Source organism: Astyanax mexicanus, chromosome 23, assembly GCF_023375975.1.
Source record: "Astyanax mexicanus isolate ESR-SI-001 chromosome 23, AstMex3_surface, whole genome shotgun sequence".
In the NCBI taxonomy this organism is placed as follows: Eukaryota; Metazoa; Chordata; class Actinopteri; order Characiformes; family Acestrorhamphidae; genus Astyanax; species Astyanax mexicanus.
Genome location: NC_064430.1, coordinates 16,961,481 through 16,985,248, shown reverse-complemented (window position 1 = coordinate 16,985,248; position 23,768 = coordinate 16,961,481). Strand labels below are relative to the sequence as shown.

The following is a 23,768-nucleotide window of genomic DNA, read 5'->3' as shown; positions in this document are numbered from 1 at the left end:
ACAACACAAATCAAACATGGAAATGAAAACCGGGTGGGGCTTTTAAATTGCACATTTAGTGGTAAATGTTTGTTGTGAAAGCTTTATGGAGACCTGTAGAAATCCATCCTTCAGAAAGTCTCTTGAGGTCCTTCTATAATAAAATTATAAAATGAATGAGAGTCTTAGACTAGAGATATACTTGCTGTTTGGTCATGCTTTAACACAGAAAACCGGCTGTTTCATGAACATTTACAGTAAGCTTAGAGTTCCAGATTTCCACTAAGGCTTGGTGCAGCAGCTTTAGCAGCTACCCCTCACTTGCAGGCTCCCTTTAGCAGTTTGCAGACATTTGTATCAGGTATAACATAGATTTTTGAAAACTTTCCGTCTGAATCGTAGTGGTGTTTTTGTGTATACTGCATCTCACTGTGCTCCACAATAACCTTCATTTCTAAAGATGCGCAAACCTCTGCATCAAATAGGCTCAGGATGGGTGAGACTGCATTCGTGACTATACAAATGCAGTGTCAACAGCAAATATATCTCTACCCTTATGCTCTATAACTGCCAGCTCCAGACCTAAACCTGAGTAGGAGGAAATAAAGAGGTTAAGTTAGGGTTAGATTAGAGAGAACTCTGGGTTTACCATAAATTCCCCTCCTTTAAATCACACTGCTCAAGTTTACCTTTCTCTGTGCTGGCTGAAATTCCACCTCTCTTGCAGGTCTCTCCTGCTGCATTGTAGGAAATAACAAATATTTTTGAGAAAATAAAGCAAAACCCATGGCTGAATTTAATTAACAAGGCTGTTAATCAAACAATACATGCTACAAGCATGCTAACACGTCAGTGCAATAAAAAAAAGACCTTAGGAAATCAGCTCAGTCATTTAGTTTGAGTTGGAGGTAGGAATTAAGTCACATCCGAGTTAAATTAAGTTACGTTCCAGGCAAACATTCGACTAATGTAATGCTTTCTTTAAAGCTCACCTTCCGTCGTTTTTTCTTTCATTTTAAAATGTCTAGTTGTGGTCTCTAGTATGAATGAATGACATGTGAGCCGTTTTTGTAAAAAAAAAGTGCTCAGGTGTCTCTGTATAGCTCTTTTTTAATGGACTGTTTTAGGGGTGTGTCCAAAATGACCGAATTCCAGCTTTGCTCATGAATATTCATACATGCAAACAGCATGCAAATATCTCTCCTCTGATTGGCTAGGAGCACTGCGACGCCCCTCCGCCGCTCTGCCGCTCACTGCCTCCCACCTCCTAACTGATGAGCGGTGATGTTGCGTCGCTTCAGCTCCGCCTCTGGGAGTTTCTCGAGCCAAGGTGGGCTGGTCTGTGAGTTTCTGCCTACGTAGGCAGAAAGATAATTCAAAATTCACCCGTTTTTCGGAGGGGGGGAGGGGGGATTTCTTTGCTTAGCTCCTGCAGACAATGGGGGCTGCAAAACAGTTTAATGTGCAGGTGTACACATTCAACTCGGAGAGACCTACTGTATTCCACAAAAAACAAGAAAAATCGGATTTTCGCGGAAGGTGAGCTTTAAAACTTTTTCCAAAAAACATTAAGCTACAGAATTTGAAGTTTACCACAGCTGGTTTGACTAATATTTGTCAGTGTTTTATGGCAAATCTAATTAAGATAGTTTATACGTTTTTTTTTACATAAATCTCAGGTTATCACTGTTAGCTAGCTAGCACTGTCCTGGGTTAGCTTTGTTAGCAATACTAGCTAATATTGTGATGAGTAATTTTGGCACACAACCAGCATGAAAATATGTTGCCTAGTACTGTGTGTATTAATAATTTTATGAGACACAAAAATATTATTATAAACATTAAATAAGTCTTAAAATACTTAAAAACAAGTGCTATTAAACTTCAATACTTAAACACTGCTGCTTATACTACTGTTGTTGGGAGGTTCAGCCATCTTAGCTTTGGAGTTAGTGAGGCTCTCCTTGTCACTACCCGATTTGAACCGGAAACCCGATTTGCACTACACATGTGCAGTACAATAACATAATTTCCTCACTTCATTACTGCTACAATTTTGCGGTTTTGTCATCCGATTTGTACTACGCATGCGTGGTTAGAGTAAACAGTTTTAAACAGCCGGTTACAGCCTAAATTTGACAAAGTGTTCCAGTGGGTGTCTGCTTTTAATTCACATTAAAGGGTCCTGATTACACTACTTATAATCAACACATTTAAATTATACATAAATATAATATTATATCAATAGTTAAACATATAATTAGCAATCAAAAAAATTAAAACATTTACCCCAGTTTGTGCAGCTTTGTTAAATACATGTGAGATTTGCTCTTTATGTCTAGAAATAATAGTCATGCTTGCTTGGTTCTATATTTTCTATATTTTAGGTAAAATTGTCTGTTACTCATGTATAACATTCTACAGCACATTGTCAAACTTGAGTAAGTATACAATAATAGTAAAAATAGTAATTTGATGGATGTGTTGGAGTTGCTTCTCTGATGGAGACTTACTGACCTCTGCTGGATATTTCACACATACATAAAATGAAATGGTCATTTTTAAAGACCATTTGAACTGCAATAGTTAACAAAATTAAATTATAAGTATTCATTATTTGGATTGCTGATTATATGTTTAACTATTGATATTATATGTATGCATAATTTAAATGTGCTAATTATAAGTAGTGTAATCAGGATCCTTTAATATGAATTAAAAGCAGACAGTAACCAGCTGTTTCAACTGTTAATACAAATCGGGTTTCCGGTTCAAATTGAGTAGCAACACTCCTGACTTTTCATGTGTCAATAGAGCATGAAAAGTGAACTCATATGTAGAAAAAAATCACGTTTTGACTTGTTAACCAGCTCTTAATTCTATCCTGTAAACTAATTCCATGGATTCTGCTGCACATGGGAGAAAATGCACAAAACAAAAAAGGCAAATCACAAAAATGAATCATGCAGATCACTCAACAATACTGACACTGCATGAAACTATAAAAGCATAAGTTTGCACACAGAAATGAAAAACACACAAAACACTGGTAAAACTGGAAGGACCTAAAAAAAACTAATAAATAATATTCATGCTTCATAAAAAAACAGCCTGACACCATAAAGCAAACTGCACCTGGATGACCTTCCTGGGAAGAGTCTGCACGTCTGACTCTCTGGTGTTCCTCTCCTATTAGGAGTGATATCGTGATGAATTATGAATATATTTTAAAATATAAAAAGTTTAATATTAAAATAGTTTCGTTTTTAATATTTAGTGCTAAATGGAAATGTGTGGAGCTAAACAACTCGACACATTTCCACTTAGATCTAAAGAATTATTTAATATTATAATAGCAGACAAAAAAGCTGACCTCACTGTCAAACAGAAACTTTGTATCTCTATCTTTCTTATTTTTCTTTTTTTTTTTAAACTATGTAAATCTAGCAGTTGTTTTTTTACATTCTATCAAACTGAAAATGACTTGCAGTAAAATCATAGAATCAAAGAATAAGTTGACTATTATAAATAAAAGATGCAGAAGTCCTGTAAAACTGCTAGATACAGCTTTTGGAGATACAAGGTTTAGATCTGACAGTAACAATATCCAGACACAAGAGGTCAGACCCCTGGACACTGATATTATATGAATTACCTTTCTTTGCATTGTCTGATATTCAGCTCTGTCCTGCTGTATCATCAAAGACAATGAAGAAAACACAATAAAACATTTTAATAGAAAATATTTCAATAGAGCAGGGCTCCCCAATATTTTGCAGCCCATATAACCCATACCAAAAAGTTACACAGTCCACACGAACATTTAATTGATAATCAATCAATACAGAGTGTTAAATTGATTAATAGGCTGGAATTGCCTTTGTTTAGCCATTTATCCATACCTGATAAAAGTCAAAAAGCACAAAAAAACACAGCAAACTTTTTTTGGTTAGTGGAACATTTTCTGATTGGTACAATCAATATTATTAGATTGTTTAATCTGTTTAATGTTTTTTTTTTTGGATGCACTGGTAACATCTTTGCAATATCAATAGTGTCAATGGTTTTATTTTCAGTAAAGAGACCACTTAAAAATAACGAGTTTCTTTGATTTTACCAAATAAAAAAAAAATCTGTCATATAAACAAGAGAAAGATGGACGGATGATCACGAGCCAACAAACTAAGCTGAACTACTTGAATTTTTGCACCATGAGTGGCGTGAAGTAATCTAAAAGCAGTGTGTAAGACTGGTGGAGGAGAACATGATGCCAAGATGCATGAAAACTGTGATTAAAAACCAGGGTTATTCTACCAAATATTGATTTCTGAACTCTTAATATTTTATAATATTAACTTGTTTTCTTTGCATTATTTGAGGTCTGAAAGCTCTTTGACCATTTCTCATTTTCTGCAAATACATGCTCCAAATGATAATGTTTTTATTTGGAATTTGGGAGAAATGTTGTCTGTAGTTTATAGAATAAAACAACAATGTCCATTTTACTCAAACATATACATATAAATAGCAAAATCAGAGAAACTGATTTAGAAACTGAAGTGGTCTCTTAATTTTTCAGAGCTGTATTTTTGTCCAGTTTACACTATCTAATATAAAAGACTTAATGTGTCCATATCCCACATTTGTTTTCTATATTGTATATATTTCTCCCCTTGATTTCCAATTAGAACATTTGTATGGTTTTATAATGTACACCAACATAGTTCAATAGTTGTGTGTAATATGTAATGTTATGCAATATAATATTATTAGTATCACAAACACTGCCCTCTGACAGAGAATCAATAGCCATTTGAATTCAGACAGTGGATGAGTAGCTGAGCTGACTGTAATAATAAAAAGCTACGGCTCTTACCATGCCGGCGTGTCGGCTCCTCTGGTCCCGCCTCCTGAGGGAGTGAGGGGAGGGGAATGTGGGCATCGGCGGGGCCACAGAGATGGATATGGTGACCCGATTCCGCTCCCTGCTGGTTGAACGCTGACGCTGCTGCTGATCTGTATAAAAACACACACACACACACAGCCATACAATTATACATTAAATACATATTTCACCTAAAAACAGAATGTAAAACAATGATATTTAGCTTTTGGTTTAGATATCTCTTTATGTTGTGCTATTCTCTGTAAAAAGCTATAACACCTCCACATGCCTGTGAGATACAGGCTTGAGATGAAAGATTTATGATGCTGAAACATCTGCATTGAAGAGTTCAGCATTTGAACACAAGGGGGCAGCATGGGTCAGATATTACACACTGAGCTGGGCTTGTATTAAAGTAAACTGTACTTACTGCCTCTAGTATGTATTAGACAGAATGGAACAGTATGAAACAGTATGTAAAAAAATAATATATGAGTATATACTAGTTTATCTAAAAAAAAATTTAATATTTTCAATGAGCCATGTCATCTGCTGGTGTTGGTCCACTGTGTTATATCAAGTCCAAAGTCAGTGCAGTGTTTTCCCGGGAAATCTTACAGCACTTCATGCTTCCCTCTGCTGACAACTTTTATGGAGATGCAGATTTCATTTTCCAGCAGGACTTGACACTCTGCCCACACTACCAAAAGTACCAATTGGTCTTGATTTTTGGGTTTTTATTGGCTGTAAGCATAATTATCAACAATAAAAGAAATAAATGCTTAAAATAGATCACTTTGTATGTAATAAATCTATATAATATATGAGCTTCACATTCTGAACTGAATTACTGAAATTCTAATATATTTTTTAATTATATTCATATTGTTTGAGATGCACTAGTAAGTCTATATTAGTCAACATTTTATTTCGAATTTTGACAACGTATTATGGGTTTTGTGTAGTGCCTAAAGATGCTTAAGATGGCAGCTCTGTGTTTTGGGTAAAGTTGCAGTATAGTAATTGAGGAATAACAGTAGCGTAACAATAACAGTTGCAGTCTATTATTTTTTTTTTACGAAAGCAGTACAAATCCAATGCCCAAAAGTATCGAATGAAATGTTAGGTGTTTTTTATTCGTCTGAACATCACATTTATTTAATGTCATTTTTTTTTTTCAAAACATTTCTTTTTTTTATATGAATGTCTGAATTACACTGAACTGAATGTAACCGTGCTTCTACTGCCAGCATGCCAGAATACCTCTATGTGTCTCAGTGGTCTCCAGAACAACAGGGTGATGTGAGGTCAAGCAAGGTTGGTAATGGAAGAGTGCACTCTGAAATAATCCCCCCCTGGCCCACCCTGGAACTGCAGAGTTTGTTTTCTCAGCTCAAACACACCTGTTTCAACAGTTTGGGTTTCATCTGAACTGTAGATTCTGATCGAGATGAGATAGAAGAGAAATGTGGGAGCGTATTGGGAGCTCACTGAGGATGATCTAATATAGTTTAGTATATAGTTTGAATTAGGGCTGCTACTAATGACTGTTAGAAGTTAACTAACCTGACATTTATTTTTTCGATTAGTCACAAATATTTTAATCAGGCCCTCCATTTGTGTTTTCTATTGGTTAGGTTCCCAATGCAGTGCATGCTTTTCTGCATCTTGACCGCTAAACTTTTAGGACCCTAGAAAGATTTTGCAGGACATTTTGATAGTTGATGTACCTATAGACAATTACAAAGCATATTATAGAAGACATTTATACATGACATTTTTTGTAAAAAATAGTCTTAGCCAGGGGAAAAAAGCAATTTTTTTTACATGACTGTTTACAAACGATTTGAAAAAGAACACATTTTGCAGTAAATATGCTGTATATTGCATAAGTTCTTACTTTAATATGTACAGTACACAGGCGGCACTTTAAAGTCATTATATTTAAAGTTATTTTTTGCACTACTTTGTCTTACTGTGCAGTGTTATTTTTGATACAAACAAGTTAAATAAATACACATTTTGCAAGAATGATGTCCTTTATTGCATTAATTCTATTTAAAACAAAGGCAAATGTATAGCAGGCAAAGCTTATAGTTGAACACAAAAAATAAATGTGGCAGAAAAATAAACCATAGTCTCTGATAAATCACAGTTAATATGTAATTTTTATTGTATGTAAGCTCCACCTGAAGCATGATGGGAATCTGGCTGCAGTCTTGTAAATAGTGATTCCCAGTCTCAGCAAAATATTGGCCTGTGATTAAAAAGTCTGTGACTTGTCTTTAGATGATATGCCAAAAGTAATGGGATAGAAAGTGCAGTGTTATCTCAGAGTGCGGCTTTAAAAAACACCTGCATCTGTTCACAATTTCATAGCAAAGCAACATGAATTATCATAGTTTGCGAAAGCCTGATAGTGGGTGCCAAATGAATGGAATATTACATTTTGTTGTGTTGGAAGGTGTGTGGGAATTTAACATTCCCCGATCTGATCAGTGTCACGTGTGTGCCAGAAATACGTCATAGCAAAGCTATGGAAATTAGAAATTATAATGGATTAGAGACACAAACTCCAGTAAATGAGGACGATATAATACTGTGTGGATGGCTAGGCTGGGGCTCACCTCTGTGCAGGGCCCGCAGGTTGAGCTGGGCATGGTGGTGCAGCTCTTCCAGACATGGTGGCCGTGTGCTGGGGTGGAACACGTTGTGCTGCTGGTGCCATGGGGCCTGGTAGTGCGCCGTCAACTTGCTCTCAATGTCTAGATTAGACACCGCTGCAGATTGAGAGAGAGAGAATATAGGACAAAAAAAAGAGAAAGAGAGGGAAACAGAAATAGCACAGTCAGAATGTTTGTGAGCTTTCAAGTTGGTACAGGCCTCCAGCTCACTGCACACTATGCACTTTATTTTTTTACTACATCATCATTCATCCAAGAGAACCACCATCATAACCACACACACGCCAAAAGGCAGACAAAAACAACCTGTGGTGAGGTCTAAATTTACAGCGGACAACCGCGCTAAAATTGGAACTTCGCTCCCACCATTTCTGAATCCACTACACAGGGAGCCAAAGGGAGGAAGATGTGCTGTCTTTATTGTGAAGCAGGGATGAAAGACAAGGCCGTTTCATCCCTCTTTTCTCTCCGAGCGGCTCCCCTCTCCCTCTATAAAGCAGCATCTGCCCATCAGTATGCAGCACGCGGCCGTCCCCTTGAATAGCCCAGAGTCATCCGTATCTAAGCAACCCTTCATATCTAATTTACAGTGAAGTAGCAGATCCTTATCAGACCACAATCACCAACAATAACACAGGAGATGCTCTCCCTGCCCAATAAACAAGGAAAAGAGAGAAAGAAATAAAGAGTGTGTGTGTGTGTGAGAGAGAGAGAGAAAGAGAAAAAGAGAGAGAGAGAGATAAAGGGAGCAAAAGAGAGAGATTGAAAAAACAGCAGGCTTTATGTACAAAGCCTAAAAATATACTAAATATGAAATAGGTATGTGTTTTAAGAATTCAAATGATTTACAGTAACTTAAGTAAATCAAGTTTTATAATATATGGCGGTATAGCTTTCTATCCCAGCCTTTTCTCAGATTAATCAAACTCTATCAGGCTTCTATGTTCTCCCTCTGCCTTCATTGTTTCCCTTTACTGCTCTTCCCAGAATCCATCATAGTCCAGCCAGCTCACAACACGCCAATAAGGAGCTCTTTTTCCTATTCATCATCTCCTGAGTACTAAACATTGTCACTGTTTTCTATTTTCTTTCTATAATTAAATCTGACTTTACCTCTATTACTTTGCAAAGTATTGCCAACATTCCCATTAAAGCATACCAAGCTTCATGTCTTGTTTGCTTCTGTGTTAAAATTTCTGTTTTTTTTTGTATTGTCTATTTTTCTTTTTGTTTTTTTTTTGTATGCATTTTTGTATGCATGCATTTGTTTCAAATCTGTGCAGGCACCTCTTGAATGTCTTTTAGGACCACAGTTAAAGTACCTGTAATAATTAGGCTAGTAAGAAATATATTTTTATTGATTATGACTAATATCACCTAGCTAATGTTGAACCTCTTATAAAAAATCACAGTGTAACCACTCATTTAAATCCACACTGCCCCTTCAGCCTCTTCACACTGCCTGACACAATCAAATCAATAAACAGAGAACTCCCATGTCTTACATGTCTGATTGACTTGTTATTGACAAGTTGGAGCTGGATCTAGTGCTTAGCAGATGTTGAGAGGTGTCTAAAGGCTATATTTGGACTCCTATGCTGCTGTTCAACATCTTAAAATAAGTAGCAGATGGGGAAAAGAAAAAAGGAAAGGTTTACTTCAACAAATGCTCAGTTTACAGATCTTAACATGGTCTAAATCAATAACCTTTGTAGAGTAACTTTAATTTGTTGTTATAGAGTTTTGTTAAGCATGGCACAGAGTGGGGTCTCGAGTAACATACTACTTTTATAAAAAAGTGAATGTGGCATGCACCAAATATTTGGTATTTTTTATTTGACAGAAATTGCAAAAAAAAATGCTTTCAGTGCTTAGCTGAATAAGGGAAAAGACCAAATAATTCATATAAAACAAAACCTATTTATTGTTCAGTATTTTTCGCACTATAAGAAGCACAGGATTATAAGCTACAGTATCAATAAACATCTATTTTCTGGTCTATTTTCATACATAAGGCACACTGGATTATAGGGCGCATTATGTAACACTAGTCCGGAACAGGGGTGTTGCCATGTTTTCCTTCTAATTCAGCAGGTCTTATGTCTAGGTGGTGGTCGGGAAGCTAAGTAAAGATAATGTTTTTAGTAAACAAAACTGCAATTCTTAATAAAAAATAATTTTCTTTCAAAGTGAGTGCTGGATGTTAATCTACGCAGATTTCTCTCCTGTTTATTTGAGTGAGTAAAGCTGTTTATTTACTGTAAGCTTAGATTTCAAAATTTCTCCAGCACTAAGGCTAAGCGCTAGTGGTTAGAGGCCTGATGGAGCTACAGTGAAAAACCTTTAGTGTTCCGGTAAGTCAGGCTGATTTTAGCTAGCTGTTTGTCCCTCATAGCTTGTTTTAACATGGTAAATTTGCAGGCTACAGTCCAATATCCTCACCTTTAAACGGCAAAAGAACTAGCGCTTAGCGCTGTTAGTGGCTAATGCTAATGCTGCAGAAACCTTACTAAAACTCCTGTATAATGCTGTACTTCAGTGGAGTGGTTTTACTGCTCCTTACAAACTGACTGGTACAATTCATACATAAGGCGCACCGGATTTTAAGGTGATTTTTGGGAAAATTAAAGGATTTTAAGTATGCCTTATACTGCAGAAAACATGGAAAGTGATACTGCAGTGATTATTTAAATGAATAAATTAAATTAAATCACTTGTAAAGCCTGGTATCAGCATTTCTTTACAAACTGTCTGTTTTTTAGCTAAAAGATACGAGCTGTAAAAGGCTAAAACAGTAATGTAAGCTGAGCTAATTTAGCTAGCTATAGCTATAAGTTTAAAAACTGACTGCGATTCTCTGTGTAAATTCTAGCTAGCTATAGCTATAAGTTTAAAAACTGACTGCGATTCTCTGTGTAAATTCTAGCTAGCTATAGCTATAAGTTTAAAAATTGACTGCGATTCTCTGTGTAAATTCTAGCTACATGTGCCTTGAGTAGCACTACTGTGGTAAATGTATGATTACAGTTGTACAACTTAAGTAAAAGTAAATATTGACAAAATAGTACCATTGAGCTAACTAGCTAGCTAAATGTGTGCCTAGAAAAAATTGACTAAAATTGCACAGCTGAGGTGCGCTTACGATTAAAATAACACTGCAGAGGTTTATTCATGACTAAAATGGTGGGAGGTATACTTATAATTAGAATGGCATTACAAAGTTTTGGCTAGCTACATTTGTAACTACAGTAGCACTACTGAAATAAAATCATAATTAGAATAGCACTACTGAGGAAAATAAATTGTGCTTTGCTTGTATGTCTAAAGGAATTTTAAAGAGCAATAAGGAAAGTACCACACATGAGCAAAACCAAACAAAAAACCAAAGAGCAAGCCAAATTCCAAAGCCAAAAACTAAGAACAACCAGGCAACCAAAACAAAACTGTGTAGTAAACAGAAAAATATTTTTTTTGGTTTTGTTACATTTGCTCACAGACACCTTGTGCTGACTGACATCACCCTAGGAGTGATGAGAGAAAAGAGTGCCATCTACCCACCCAGGGAGAGCAAGGCTAATTATGCTCTCTCAGGGCTCCGGCAGGTGAAGGCAAGCTACATGACTGGGATTCGAACCAGCGATCTCCTGATCATAGTGGCAGCGCCTTCGACCGCTGGACCATTTAGCACCCAGCCAGTACTTGTTACATCACTTTAAATACATTTGGGCAGTAAAACAAAGCGATAAAGTGTTTCAGGTTCATATTTAGTCCCCTTCTTAGGTCTTCCCTGATAGTGGAACTCACATTAGCTGTGTTCTTTAGGAAATATACTTTTCTAGTTCTGTCTGTCCTCCTTTGCACCTGCACTTCCTCTCTCTCTCTCTCCCTCCCTCTATTATTACACGGTATCTCTCTTTCTTTCTCTCTGTCCTCTTAACCTGCTTCATAACAATATTACCAGCAAGCATAAAAATATAAAATCCTACACAGTGACACAGTTAGAATGCATCAAATTGTGTGCAAATATGAAATTATGTTCCCCCTCTGCTGCATATACCCTCATATCTCTATCACCTTCATCTCTCACCAACATCCCCCCCTGCTTCTCCTCCCCTCTCCACACCTCCCCAGCTGAGTGGCGTAATGAGCGAATCAGCTGTGAGGTTGCAGTGTTTCTGTGAACACACTCTATTACTCAGCACACTCTTTTTCTGCTTGGCGTCATCAAGAACTCAGCAAAGACGTGACCTCTACTGAGCGCACTCCTCCACCCCTGCTCTGAAAGACGGATGGATTGCATGAAAACAAAGTCTGTGCTGAGCAAAAGGGGCAGATGTGTTTTTTCAGGGCTTGAGGGGAGATGGACAGGTGTCAATCAAACAGCAACATCTTTTCTCCATACCCTGCAAACGGCCCTGATCTCTTAAACTGCAAGTTTGGTAGCTTTAGTTTTATTTTTCAGTATGAATTATCTGGTAAAAACTACAATATTACTCATATTTAAGGTATCCATACTGGATCTATAAGACTTTTTTAAAAAGTCTAATGGATTCTACAATTTTAAGATGATAATTAATAAAAATACACAGCTTATTTATGCATACATACCTTAATACATCACCTATTGCAATACCCAATCACAAACAATTCACACGTTAAATGTCTCAGTAAAGTAGCAAATTAAAACAGAAACAAATATTTCATATATTTAATTTCATCTTTCATTAAAGTAACCAATCAGTACTACTAACTCCATTCTTATTCCAACAAACACATGAAGTATAACTACTAATACACCTTTCATTAAAATACAAAGCTTATAACTACATAACCTACTTTGTTTATCTCAACAGAAATTTGTCACATATTAGGATACATATTTTCACAGTTAAAAAAACTATAAAATTTCCCACACAGTAAGATATAGTACATTTGCCAGATCAGACATCACAGCAGATCATCCATCGATTCGATTTAGATTTAGATTTAACTACAGATATAATCATCAAGACCAGCTTCAACACTTCACAACTGTCCCATCTTCAGCTACTGCTCCTGACCCCATGACACTGAAAGTGTAGACAGCCTACCTGCAGTGCCATCTCCTGCATTTTTCACGCTCCCCTTTGCCCTTCTCTTCCTCCTCTCTCGGCCCCGAGCAGGTGCCTTCCTGTGCGAGTTGCCCATTCTACTGTGGGACAGCCAAAAGTAGCGAGGGGACGCAGTCATATGACTGAAGAGAGGAGAGCTGCGACTCTGTGCTCTTATTGCGCTCTCCCCTTCCCTCTCTCTCTCTCTCTCTCTCTCTCTCTCGCTCTCTCTCTTTCATTCTGTGTCTCTCTCTCTCTTTTCCTCTGCCTTGCTTTCACCCCCGTTCTCTCCCTCTCTGCCTCTCTCTCTCTCTCTCTCTCTCTCTGGTCCTCGCTCTTCTTCCAGCAGGTGCATGGTCAGCACTGTGAGACAGGAGGAGACTCTCTGCCAATAGCAAAGCACACACATCTACTCACAAATCTCTCATTAAAGAAACCACTTAGAGCCATTGACAATTACTCTATTAATCACATTAATCACAATCATTCACATAAGCAGAGAAAAAACTACTGACAAATCTCATTTTTCATTACAATAACCAATCACAAGCAACTGACACATGTCTCATTAAAAAAAAACCTTTCATGTAAAATATACAAACTAATGCTAAACCTTTTATTAAAGTTACCTATCAAAAAACTCCCCTCTCGTTTTTATATACATTAAACATCAATCAAATGAGTACCACTAACATATTTTTGTTAAAACAAGTAATAAGGACTACTGACAAACCTGAAAAACTGAAGTAGCTGCAAGTCTCTTGTTAAAATATCTGCTTTCTTTTTTTATAAATTTATTTCCTATTTTCTGCCACTGGACAATGCTACATTATCATTAGTAGCCAGGGCACTTGGAGGAAAGCGCAGAGACTCGATTCCGATACATCAGCTCACAGACGCCTTGTGCCGATCGACATCACCCTACCAGTGATGTTGGGAAAGAGCGCAATCTACCCAACCAGAAAGAGCAAGGCCAATCTTTGGCAAGCTACATGACCAGGATTCAAACCGGCAGCATAAGGGCAGTGCTTTAGATCCCTGAACCTCTCAGAGCCCCTTTATATATTTTTTTTTTATTTGAATGCCTAGTTGGAACAACTGCTAACTATTTATGAACCTTTACATGCTGCTTGCTATCAGCAGCCGGAGTTCGAGAGGGTGTTGCATCAGTGGCAGTTGGAAAAGAGGTGCTGGCTAGTCTTTACCCTCCTAGTGCTGGTGGCATTACTAGTGATAGGGGAGTCCTAATAGGATACATATAAAAAGTAAAATACCTATGAATCTATGAATCAATGAATTTAAACTATCCACTCAGAACCATACTGACATTTCACCATTTCTCACAGCAATTTCCTAACATTTGTTATAAGTCTTTCCATAAGAGTAAATGCTGATAAAGGAGGAAAACTGTTGGATAAGGAGGTGTCTACAAACTTATAGTACATGTCAACTAATAATAACAATAAAAAATGTTATTTACTAATTATTCTATTTTAAGAAGCTTAAGTGACAGCAACTCTGGGAAAAGTAAATTTGCATAAAATGTGAAAAGGGCTGCCATGACCTAAACAGTGGTTTCCTGTTAACACTTAGGTACTTCTGTTATAGGCTAAAATGCAAACTATGTGAACTTATTGAAATATTGAAATACTAAGAGAAATATTTATTTCTTCTTCTTCTTCTTCTTAGTATTTTTATTATAACCCCTGTTAAAATAATAGATAAATTAGTAATTGAAAAAATAATCATTAGATTTATCAATAAAAACATCAGTCATCAGTTACAGTAGCTGCCACACTGTTTACTGTCATACTGTTGTTTAATCCCACTGAAATGTGCTGAAGTGAACTTTTAATCATGTTGTGGTGTAGCGTCACCGAACTCAAGTGACATCACGGCTTGCAGAGGGCAGAGAGCTGGACGATGCCAGTGTATAAACCCCCGCTGATATTGGCACAGATGGATGTTTATATATTTGCTCTCTCTCTCTCTCCCTCTCAGTCTGTTTCTTTCTCTCTATCTGTCTGCATGAGTGTGGGATGGGTGTATTGTGGTTCACAGCAGGTTCCACTGCAGGACTATATAATACTCCTTACACACACATGCACAGACAGTTCTGCTCAACAGAACAAAGTGATATGGTGTAAAGCACATAAGATGTGTTTATATGTAAACCTGTATTAAACTCATATACATAATAATATAACTGACAATGGCCTGACTAGTGTCTAAATCCTAGACCAGTGGTTCCCAACCTTTTTCTTCAGGGACCCATATTTTTACCATTGTAAGCTTTGGTGACCCAACATAACCCCCCCCCCCAAATGTAAAAGATGTAAGTGTATAATTGGGGTGGGGGGGGGGGGGGTTAGAAATGACAAATAAAAACTGACATTTACTATAGATGAATAAAATAAACACGTAAAAAAGGAAAAATTGATACATAAAACATAAGGAATTTTTATCTTATGAAGAAAAAAATAATTAGATCAATAAAATAATACAACTATTTAAAATGAATAAAAAATAATTTATATAAAATAAAAACAAACAAACAAAAAAAGAATAATATCAGTTTCAGTTTCAGTTTCAAATCAGTAAAACAGCTCACCAAAACCTCAACCTGTCCAAATATTGGACAATACTTGATTAACTTTACAGGCCCTCACTCATTTTCATTTATTTAACTAAACTGAGTTTTATATTCTTATATTATTATATTCAGCCTCGCGCTTAATTCAGCTCCGCGCTGCCGGAGAGAGCGCCCGCGCGCGCCAGAGAGAGAGAGAGAGCGCAGCGCAGCGCGGCGAATTTTGCTTACCCTAGACTATATTTAGTATTAAAATGAAACCCCTTAAAATCAAGAGGGCTTCGCGACCCATCGTGGATCTTTGGCGACCCATAGGTTGGGTCGCGACCCATAGGTTGGGAACCACTGTCCTAGACAACTGATGTTAAATAAATACGTTTTTTTTAAACCTACATTTTATAGGTCTAGGCTATTGTGCTGAAATATCTGCATCATATGAATCCTGTTGCTTTTGTTATTATGCACTACGAAGAGGCATCTGATACCAATATATTAGAGATGTGCCAAAATTAAAGTGTAACCTTTTTCACTAATGAATTAATTTAATAGCCAGAATATATTTTTTTGTCTTGCCTTTCAAACAAATGCAGTTACAATCCTTTAGATTTACATTATTTCATAGATTTCAAATGTTTAAATAGTTATTGAGCACTTGTTTAACACAATACATTTACCTCAGCGAAGCCAAGCCATCCTAACCATGAATTTACTTTAGCATTGCTACTCTAGACTCTAGTCACACATTCAGCTAGCTGGCTACCACAGCAGAACAACTTTAGTCATACATGTTCCTCAGTAGTGCTATTCTAACCATACATTTACTTACAGTTCTCTCTGCTCACCATGTGTGGATGTGTCCGTGACATTTTTGAATTCAAATAATTCTACAGAAGAAGTCAATCATAGGTTTAGTTTTTTTTTTACATTTTTAATCAAACTCACTTAATCTATAGTTCTATAAGTCTATATTCTGCCATTTTCAGCTTCTCTTCTGTGGTTAAAAGGTGCCTGCTCTGTATGTGCTGCTTGTACGTATTTACAGTCCCAGCCTGCTGTTCCCCGATTGGTTGGACGCAGTACGGTGGCCGGATTTATTTGAATAAAGTTGAGCTCTGCTGAACTTTTTTTGTCAGAGGGTGGAGCTGCATATAGCGCAATGCAACCCAGCATTCGACAGCTCTCTTCATTGAAATGAACAGGATGCGTCTGTGGAAACGTACCGTTAAGCAGTGCAATTTTAGTCATAAATGTACCTCAGCAGTGCTACTCTTACTCTGAGTCAAATGTGAATGAAATTTACACTGTAGTAAAGTCTCACTCCTTGCATTGTGTACACCAGTGATGTGATATGAACCTTAGGTGTAGGAAATATTTGAGATGCATTTTAAAGTCATTTTCATTTCATTTTTCATTTTTTCAGTCAATTTATTTTTCTGTCAATAATCCTTTACAGAACGTAATTGAACCTTATAACTAGGCCCTCAGTCTTATGTATTCTATAAATAAAAAAAAATATATCAGGCAAAAGTCCTGGAATTTCTGTTATTTGGATTCACAACACAGCCTGACCTTGGCCTTTTGGCACCAGATAAGAAGAAGCGCTGTAATAAGCTCAAACTGTGTCATATGGACACAAAGAGCAGAGTAAAGACCCCTGTGGAGACTTGACCCATGGCCTAGGACAAATGAGCCCCAGCACAACTGCTGCATCTCCAGTACTGACCCTTCATCTTTCTGCTGACCACAGCAATGCTGGGTCACGCACACACTCACATGTACAACGTTTGCTGCTGTGCCTGATAGATTAGTACCAGCAACACATAACCTACCCAGCATCAGCCTCTTACCATGGGAAACACAGAAACATAGAAATCAATTTCTTTAGAAATCCATTTATTTTGCATTCATATAAATATAAGTACCACTACAGTGGGGCAAAGATAGATCTGCAGGAGATCTGAATGTAGGCCATCTCTCTTTCTCTCTCTCTCTCTCTCTCTCTCTCGTGCTCTCTCTCTCTCTCCTTCACACAAGCACACAAAACCCTTTCCCTCATTCCAACACCGTTAGAGCCTTATACAGCTTTACTCTTAATCTAAATCCCAAACTTATCAAAAGTGCCGCTTCTTTAGAGGCCTGCAAGCCAATGAGGCTTTTCTCCACTCACACACCCTCTTTGCTTACATCAGACACCCCACTGGGGTCAGAATCCTTATAATTACTCGCAATAGCTCATAAACCAAATGTAGGCTAAACTCCAGCTAGACATCAGTCTCAAGCAGACAGTATTGAGCTATACTTTTTAAGCAAGTAGATGTGCTTCATCAAATGTATTATTAGAGTTAATTCTTTTATAAAATAAAATATTATATATTTTTACTTTGGTGCATCATGCTTTTGTAAAAATGTCGTCGCTGTCCAATGAAAAACAATTTTATCCAAAACAGCAACTTTACAGGAGAGAGAAAAAACATTGTAAACTTTCAATGTAAGTCAAAGTAAAAAGAGTTTCTTCCAGGTAATTTTGAACAGTTTCTATTGTTCTGTTCATCGATAAATAAGTTTGTCTGTTTAAATTATGTAGTAAACTAAAAATCGACAAAAATAGAGAGATAAGTGTTTTTCATTGGACACAACCGATATATAACAGCAGGTCAATCATACCACATAACCTTTTTAGATGGGTTGATGGCTAATTTCACTGGTACTTGTGACTATGTGACAAGATTCATTTATTATTTCATTTGAACTCTTTTAAATTGAAATACAATCAAACAAATATCTGCAACCAGAAGTCCCTATCTGGGTGGAGTTTCCACGGTCTCCCTGTGTCTGTGTGGGTTTCCTTTGGGATTCCGGTTTCTTTCCACAGTCCAAAAACATGAAATCAGGTAAATTTGATCATCTAAATTGTCCAGAAATTTGTGTGTAGGTGTAATTATGCATGTGTGTATAAATATAAGGACTCCTTAGTGCTTGATGCAGCCCTCCAGGTGGACGCTTGTTTCCGGTTGAGAGTATGTTGTACATAATTGGCTGTGGATGTGGGCCAAATGTAATTTGTAGATTCGTAATTTGAAAGTGCAACTTGATTCATTCACAAGACAAATAGCTTAAATAAAAAAAAGGTGCAGAGCTTTCAGATCACAAATAATGCAAAGAAAACAAGTTCATATTTATAAATTTTTAATAGATCAGAAATCAATATTTGGTTGGAATAACCCTGGTTTTAATCACAGCTTTTATGCATCTTGGCATGTTTTGACTGCTTGACTGCTTTTGGATAACTTTAGGCCACTCCTGGTGCAAAAATTCAAGCAGTTCAGCTTGGTTTGATGGCTTGTGATCATCCATCTCAGAACTCAGAACTTTTAAGTGGTCTCTTTTTTTCCAGAGCTGTATGTTGCATATTGTAAAATAAAGAACTTATACTCGCCACTGGAAAAAGCCCAACCCACTGATACTGAATGTAACCGTGACCATGGGAAGACAACAGAGTATGTCGATGTCACCAGTGTTCTCTAATTTACCGTGCCACGCTCCAGTAATTTATCATGCCTGCCATGGCATGTCACAGCATGTCAGAAAGAGACGTAAACAGAGACAGGCAGTGTGTGTGTGTGTGTGTGTGTGTGTGTGTGTGTGATGGACAGAACAAACATCAGCATGGTGACTTAGCAGCTCATACAACACGAGATCACCGGCACGTACACTGGCCAATAATCTGGCAAACACTGACATACACTCACTCCACAATCTGAGAAACAGACCACATACATAAGCATGCCAAAATTCATGGGACAGCAGTATGTAACTAGACCATGATGCGCTACTGGGAATATGATCACATCCACATTCAATGCAGAAGAAACAAGCACATCCTACAGGCCAGTGCGACATCCTTTTGCATCGATAGGACATTAATCCACACCCTAAAATTCAGCCTTAGAAGTTTTTAAAGAGCCACTAAACCCTAATCCATATTTTTTTCAATAATAGCTGAAATGTGTAACTTTAAAGTAATGAAACATACCAGTCCTGCATAAAATGGTTATAAACATTAAAATGCTTTTTGTGGTAATTTCCGCCTCTGCATTTTAATGTGATTAAAAACCAGGGTTATTCCACCAAATATTGATTTCTGAAGTATTAAAACTTAATAAATATGAACTTTTTTCTTTGCATTATTTAAGGTCTAAAAGTTCTGCATCTTTGCTCTTTTGTTATTCCAGCCATTTCTCATTTTCTGCAAATAAACGCTGTAAATGACAATATTTTGGATTTGGAATTTGGGAGAAATGTTGTTTTTAGTTTATAGAATAAAACAACAACAATTTATATTTACCTATAAATAGCAAATCAGAGAAACTGACTCAGAAACTGAAGTGATCTCTTAATTTTTTCCAGAGCTGTATACGATAATACAGTAGGGTGCTACTAATAAAAAAAGTGTACAGTACCTCTGGATCTGAATGGAACACAGCAGGCCAGAGCCATGGTGCTGAAGATAAAGTTCTGTCTTACTGTTCGTCTGTCTGCCAGTCTGTTTCCCCATACACAAAATGTACTACATGAAAATGTATTACAATATTCTGTATTCTTTTTATAACATGTTGCTATGTATCCCTTTTTCATTTGCATCTCCTTTCATAACCTCCTCAGCTACCATTCACCACACATACAACACATTCTTCTGATGCAGCTTATGGCTACATCTGCACACACACACGCCCCCACAGATACAAGCTCGTCTGCAACATCTGTAGACCTAATGTCCAACCCCTTCTCCTCACGTCTGTCCAATGAGTCGCTCGCAATTGGTACAGTCCAGTACTGTGGTTTATTCGTAATCCCTTCACGGGCCAGTGAATGGACTGAGTGAAAAAAAAAAGTGTGTGTGTCGAGGGGAAGCTAATCCACATTGCAAGACTGGCCCATCTCATATATGCATGTAGATATGCTGAATATATAAATATTATCTAACTGGTACTGCATACAATCTTAAATAAAGCAGAAATAGTACATAACTGCTCATATATTGTAGATTAAAATAGAAATATAGCGAAACAACTTTTTTAATCCATGACGTAACATACTCCAGAACACTGACCTTCCACTAATACCAAATCCAGTCAAAGCACCAGCTTGTATGTACAAAACAAACAGACAGACAGACAGACATTTGGTTCTGCGTGGCCTTCCAAACACTACAGCTTACTATAGCAAAAGAAAGTTGTGTACAGATTGCATGGATATGATGTGAATTATGCAACTATAGTATGGCTGCATTTACACGATTACATGAAAAAAATTTCAACTATTTACTGAAGGTACACAGAGACTGAGAATAAATAGCTAAAACATGCATGTGCTTATAGAAAAATGATGGCATAATATTACATAATATGCCAATATTATATAACAATGTTATAGAAAAAGAGCATTGTTCTAGAACTACAATTAAAACTGAAAAAGTCTAATATTTTAAACATTAATATAGCAGCAAAAACACCCAAAATCGTTTATCGCTTCTGGCTTCCTGATTGAAAATTTAGCTTAACCCTTGTGTGGTGTTCGAGTCTGTGGGACCCGTTTTCATTTTTCATCAAATGATACTAAAAAAATATTTTTTCTAACTTAAACTCATTGGCATTGGCTCATTTTTTGTGAAAAACATATATCAAAACACATTTTCGAAAACACACACTGTACACAACCACCCCCCCACCCCTAACTATTTATATTACATACAGTATGTTTGGCCAAGGGCTAATAAACATTGCTTCATTTGTAAATTTGAAACTAAACAAATTTTCTACTCATATCATTAGTTTAATTCAATTTCTTTTACATTTTATAAAAAAAAAACGAATAAAAAAAAGAGTAGCACTTTTTGAAAGAAATGTAACATAAGAAAGGTAAAGGGCAAATATTAACCATGTAAGCTGTTTATATTGCTTGCAATTTAGGTGAAGCAAGCATGTGTAAAGCATTTTAATGTAAAATTGCTTAATTTTGCTGAATTAAATACAAGTAACAAAGTAAATGAATAACAAAAATATGAACACCACACAAGGGTTAATGATGCTGAAATTTGATGCTTATTTTTTTATATTTGTGTGAATCTAAATGTGAGCAACTGGTGGGAGGGGTTCCCATGAGGGGGATTCTGATAACAGTGTCTTGCTTATGGGCCGTCACAAAATTTAAAGGGGCGCTCAACCAGTTTGCCGCTGCAAAACCTTTTTAACCTGTAGTTGTCTGGGGGCCCAAGACCAGCTTGGGGCCCTAAGCAGTTGCTTGGTTTGCTTGCCCCATTGCAACGGGCCTGATACAGTAGATACAAAAAAAAATGATCAGATCAAAGAAGTTTGCATCTTCATTTTGCAAATAAGCCCTGAGGCTAATGTTGCTAATGAGGTATTCTAAAACAAAATAACACAAATAGGGTGTGGGCACTTCAATGAAGAATGTAAATGTGATAAAAATAATAGATAATAAATATAATTTTTTTAAAAATGCTGGGCGATTGTTTTGCCATTAAGCTCTAAGGCTAATGTAGCTAATGAACATTAGCATCTATAGATGTTTGGGCTGCATGATGTCAAAATCTTAGAACACCCCAATTTTGTCCAATAGTAATGCTGTATGACCCAGACTATCTGCTTCTTGTCTTCACTCTTGAAACTGAGAATTAATCCAGTGTTAAGCTGAGCTAAAAGTGTTGCCATGTGGGTCAGCCAGACCTCTTCCTGTACCAGTTTTTCTACCAGTCTTTTGAATGTGTTGGAAACAGTAATGTGTAAATGCTACAGTAGAGAGTGCAGTAACATGATCTGTTCCAGTACAGCATTACTACAGACAAATTGACTTTTTTAAATCCATTCCCAAAGCTCAGTTTATTTCTGTTGCTACTTACCAACTGTAAGCTGTTAACCAATTAACTGTTTGCTAAAAGTCACTTCCTCTATCTTTTTTTCAGGGTTATTATTTTTACAATACACTAAAGACCCTAGCAGTTATTTGCAAAATTTGAAACACTGAGTTTTGTACCTTTTCAGAACCTTACCATTTATTGACTGGATCTAAAAAGCTTAAATTGCACAAATTAAGAGGAAATATAGGGTTTTGTATATGACCGGTAGTGTATATGAGGTAATAAATTAGTTATTAGATTAGATTAATAAACTGAATCACTTTTATTTCTTAAAAAAACATGAAACGTAACACAAATGCTTCTTTATGTCTCCTTGTCTTGTGTGTTAGCATACACACAAGACAAGAATGGCACTCCGTACCAATCTGTAAATTGTTTGTCCCTGTGTGTGTATGTGTTTGAGTGTGTGTGTTGAGTGTGTGTGAGCCCTCGTGCTCTCCGAGCCTGGAATAATGCCGTCCTCATTCTTAATCCCCGTTAAGCCGGCCGCTCCTGAGCCCGTGACCTTGGCACGGGTGGCTTCAGCAGTAGGTGAGTGTTTAGCATGGTCAGAGGAGGCACACGGTGTTTTACTCTCACACAGGCAAACACACGTCTGACCGCTGCATCTGCCAGCTTGCGGCTCTCCACGCGGCCTATTATCCACACACGTCAACAGGCTGTGAGATAGAGCCAAGATGGCCGCTGAGGACGAGGTGTTTCCTGGTTGAGCGCTATTAAATTAGCATGTGTTCGAATAAGAACTGCTTTGGTGGGCTTGGAAAGCCATTGTAGCTTTTATCTGAGCATTTTAAGGATTTCAAACACATACAGTACATATATATTTTTTTACACACATGAAGACACAGGAAAACATGGAGTAATGCTGAAAATTGTATGCAAACTATTCGCTATCCACATTTCTTAATTTCCTCTTTCAAAAGTTTCTTTCACATACTTTGAATGCGAATATTACGTTATATTACTTAAGTAGAAATGTTGATTATCTACACTTTACTGGAGTATTTTTTTCAGACAACTTTTTACTTCTAGAAAATTACATTTTCATGCAATTATCAAAACGCTCTACTTCACACATTTTAACCTTGCTGTTTTAAAGTTTGAAGAGCTAGGAAAAAGTTTTTTTTTTCAGTATGAAATTTCTTCTGCTTGCCTTAATTAGTGTAATCAACATATAATACGAGAATGGCTCATCTCACATATTTGCAACCAGCCCCTGCAAAACTAGAAGTAAAACTAAACTGCAATGTTATGTTTTAATGTTATTTAAAACTATTAATTTATATGTTGATCTTTCAAAAGTAATAAAATAGTTAAACATTAAAAAAACATGTATTTTTTATGAAAAAAGAGTAAATTATCCTGATTGAACCACTACCTAATAGAGGTAAGAAACACCATCGCATAAAATATTGATAGAATAATTAGTAATGGAGTAAGTAAAAAAAAATATTTACACTGCTTGTAAGGATTTTTTGGGGGTTTCAGACATCTTTTGGATAATTAAACATGCACCAGGTCAAATTAACACCAGAACACCATTGCTGTTCCTGACAAATGAACATAAAAGCAGGGTTAAAAATAGCCTCATTACTTCTATTTC

General features: G+C 36.7%; 1 protein-coding gene across 4 annotated transcripts in view; it reads right to left on the bottom strand.

Moving 5' to 3' along the window:
- Positions 1–23,768, bottom strand: part of nhsb (Nance-Horan syndrome b (congenital cataracts and dental anomalies)) — a 106,935-nt gene that overhangs the window by 6,785 nt on the left and 76,382 nt on the right. For 3 of the 4 annotated variants that reach the window (XM_049471069.1, XM_022668223.2, XM_049471070.1), the window contains exons 2-6: positions 7,492–7,644; positions 4,856–4,995; positions 3,635–3,670; positions 3,115–3,168; positions 669–716 (exon numbers count right to left, since the gene is read on the bottom strand). In XM_049471069.1, coding sequence (XP_049327026.1) covers positions 669–716; positions 3,115–3,168; positions 3,635–3,670; positions 4,856–4,995; positions 7,492–7,644 — 431 coding nt within the window. The remainder of the gene's footprint in view (positions 1–668; positions 717–3,114; positions 3,169–3,634; positions 3,671–4,855; positions 4,996–7,491; positions 7,645–23,768) is intronic. The other variant, XM_049471071.1, reaches the window with a different exon arrangement.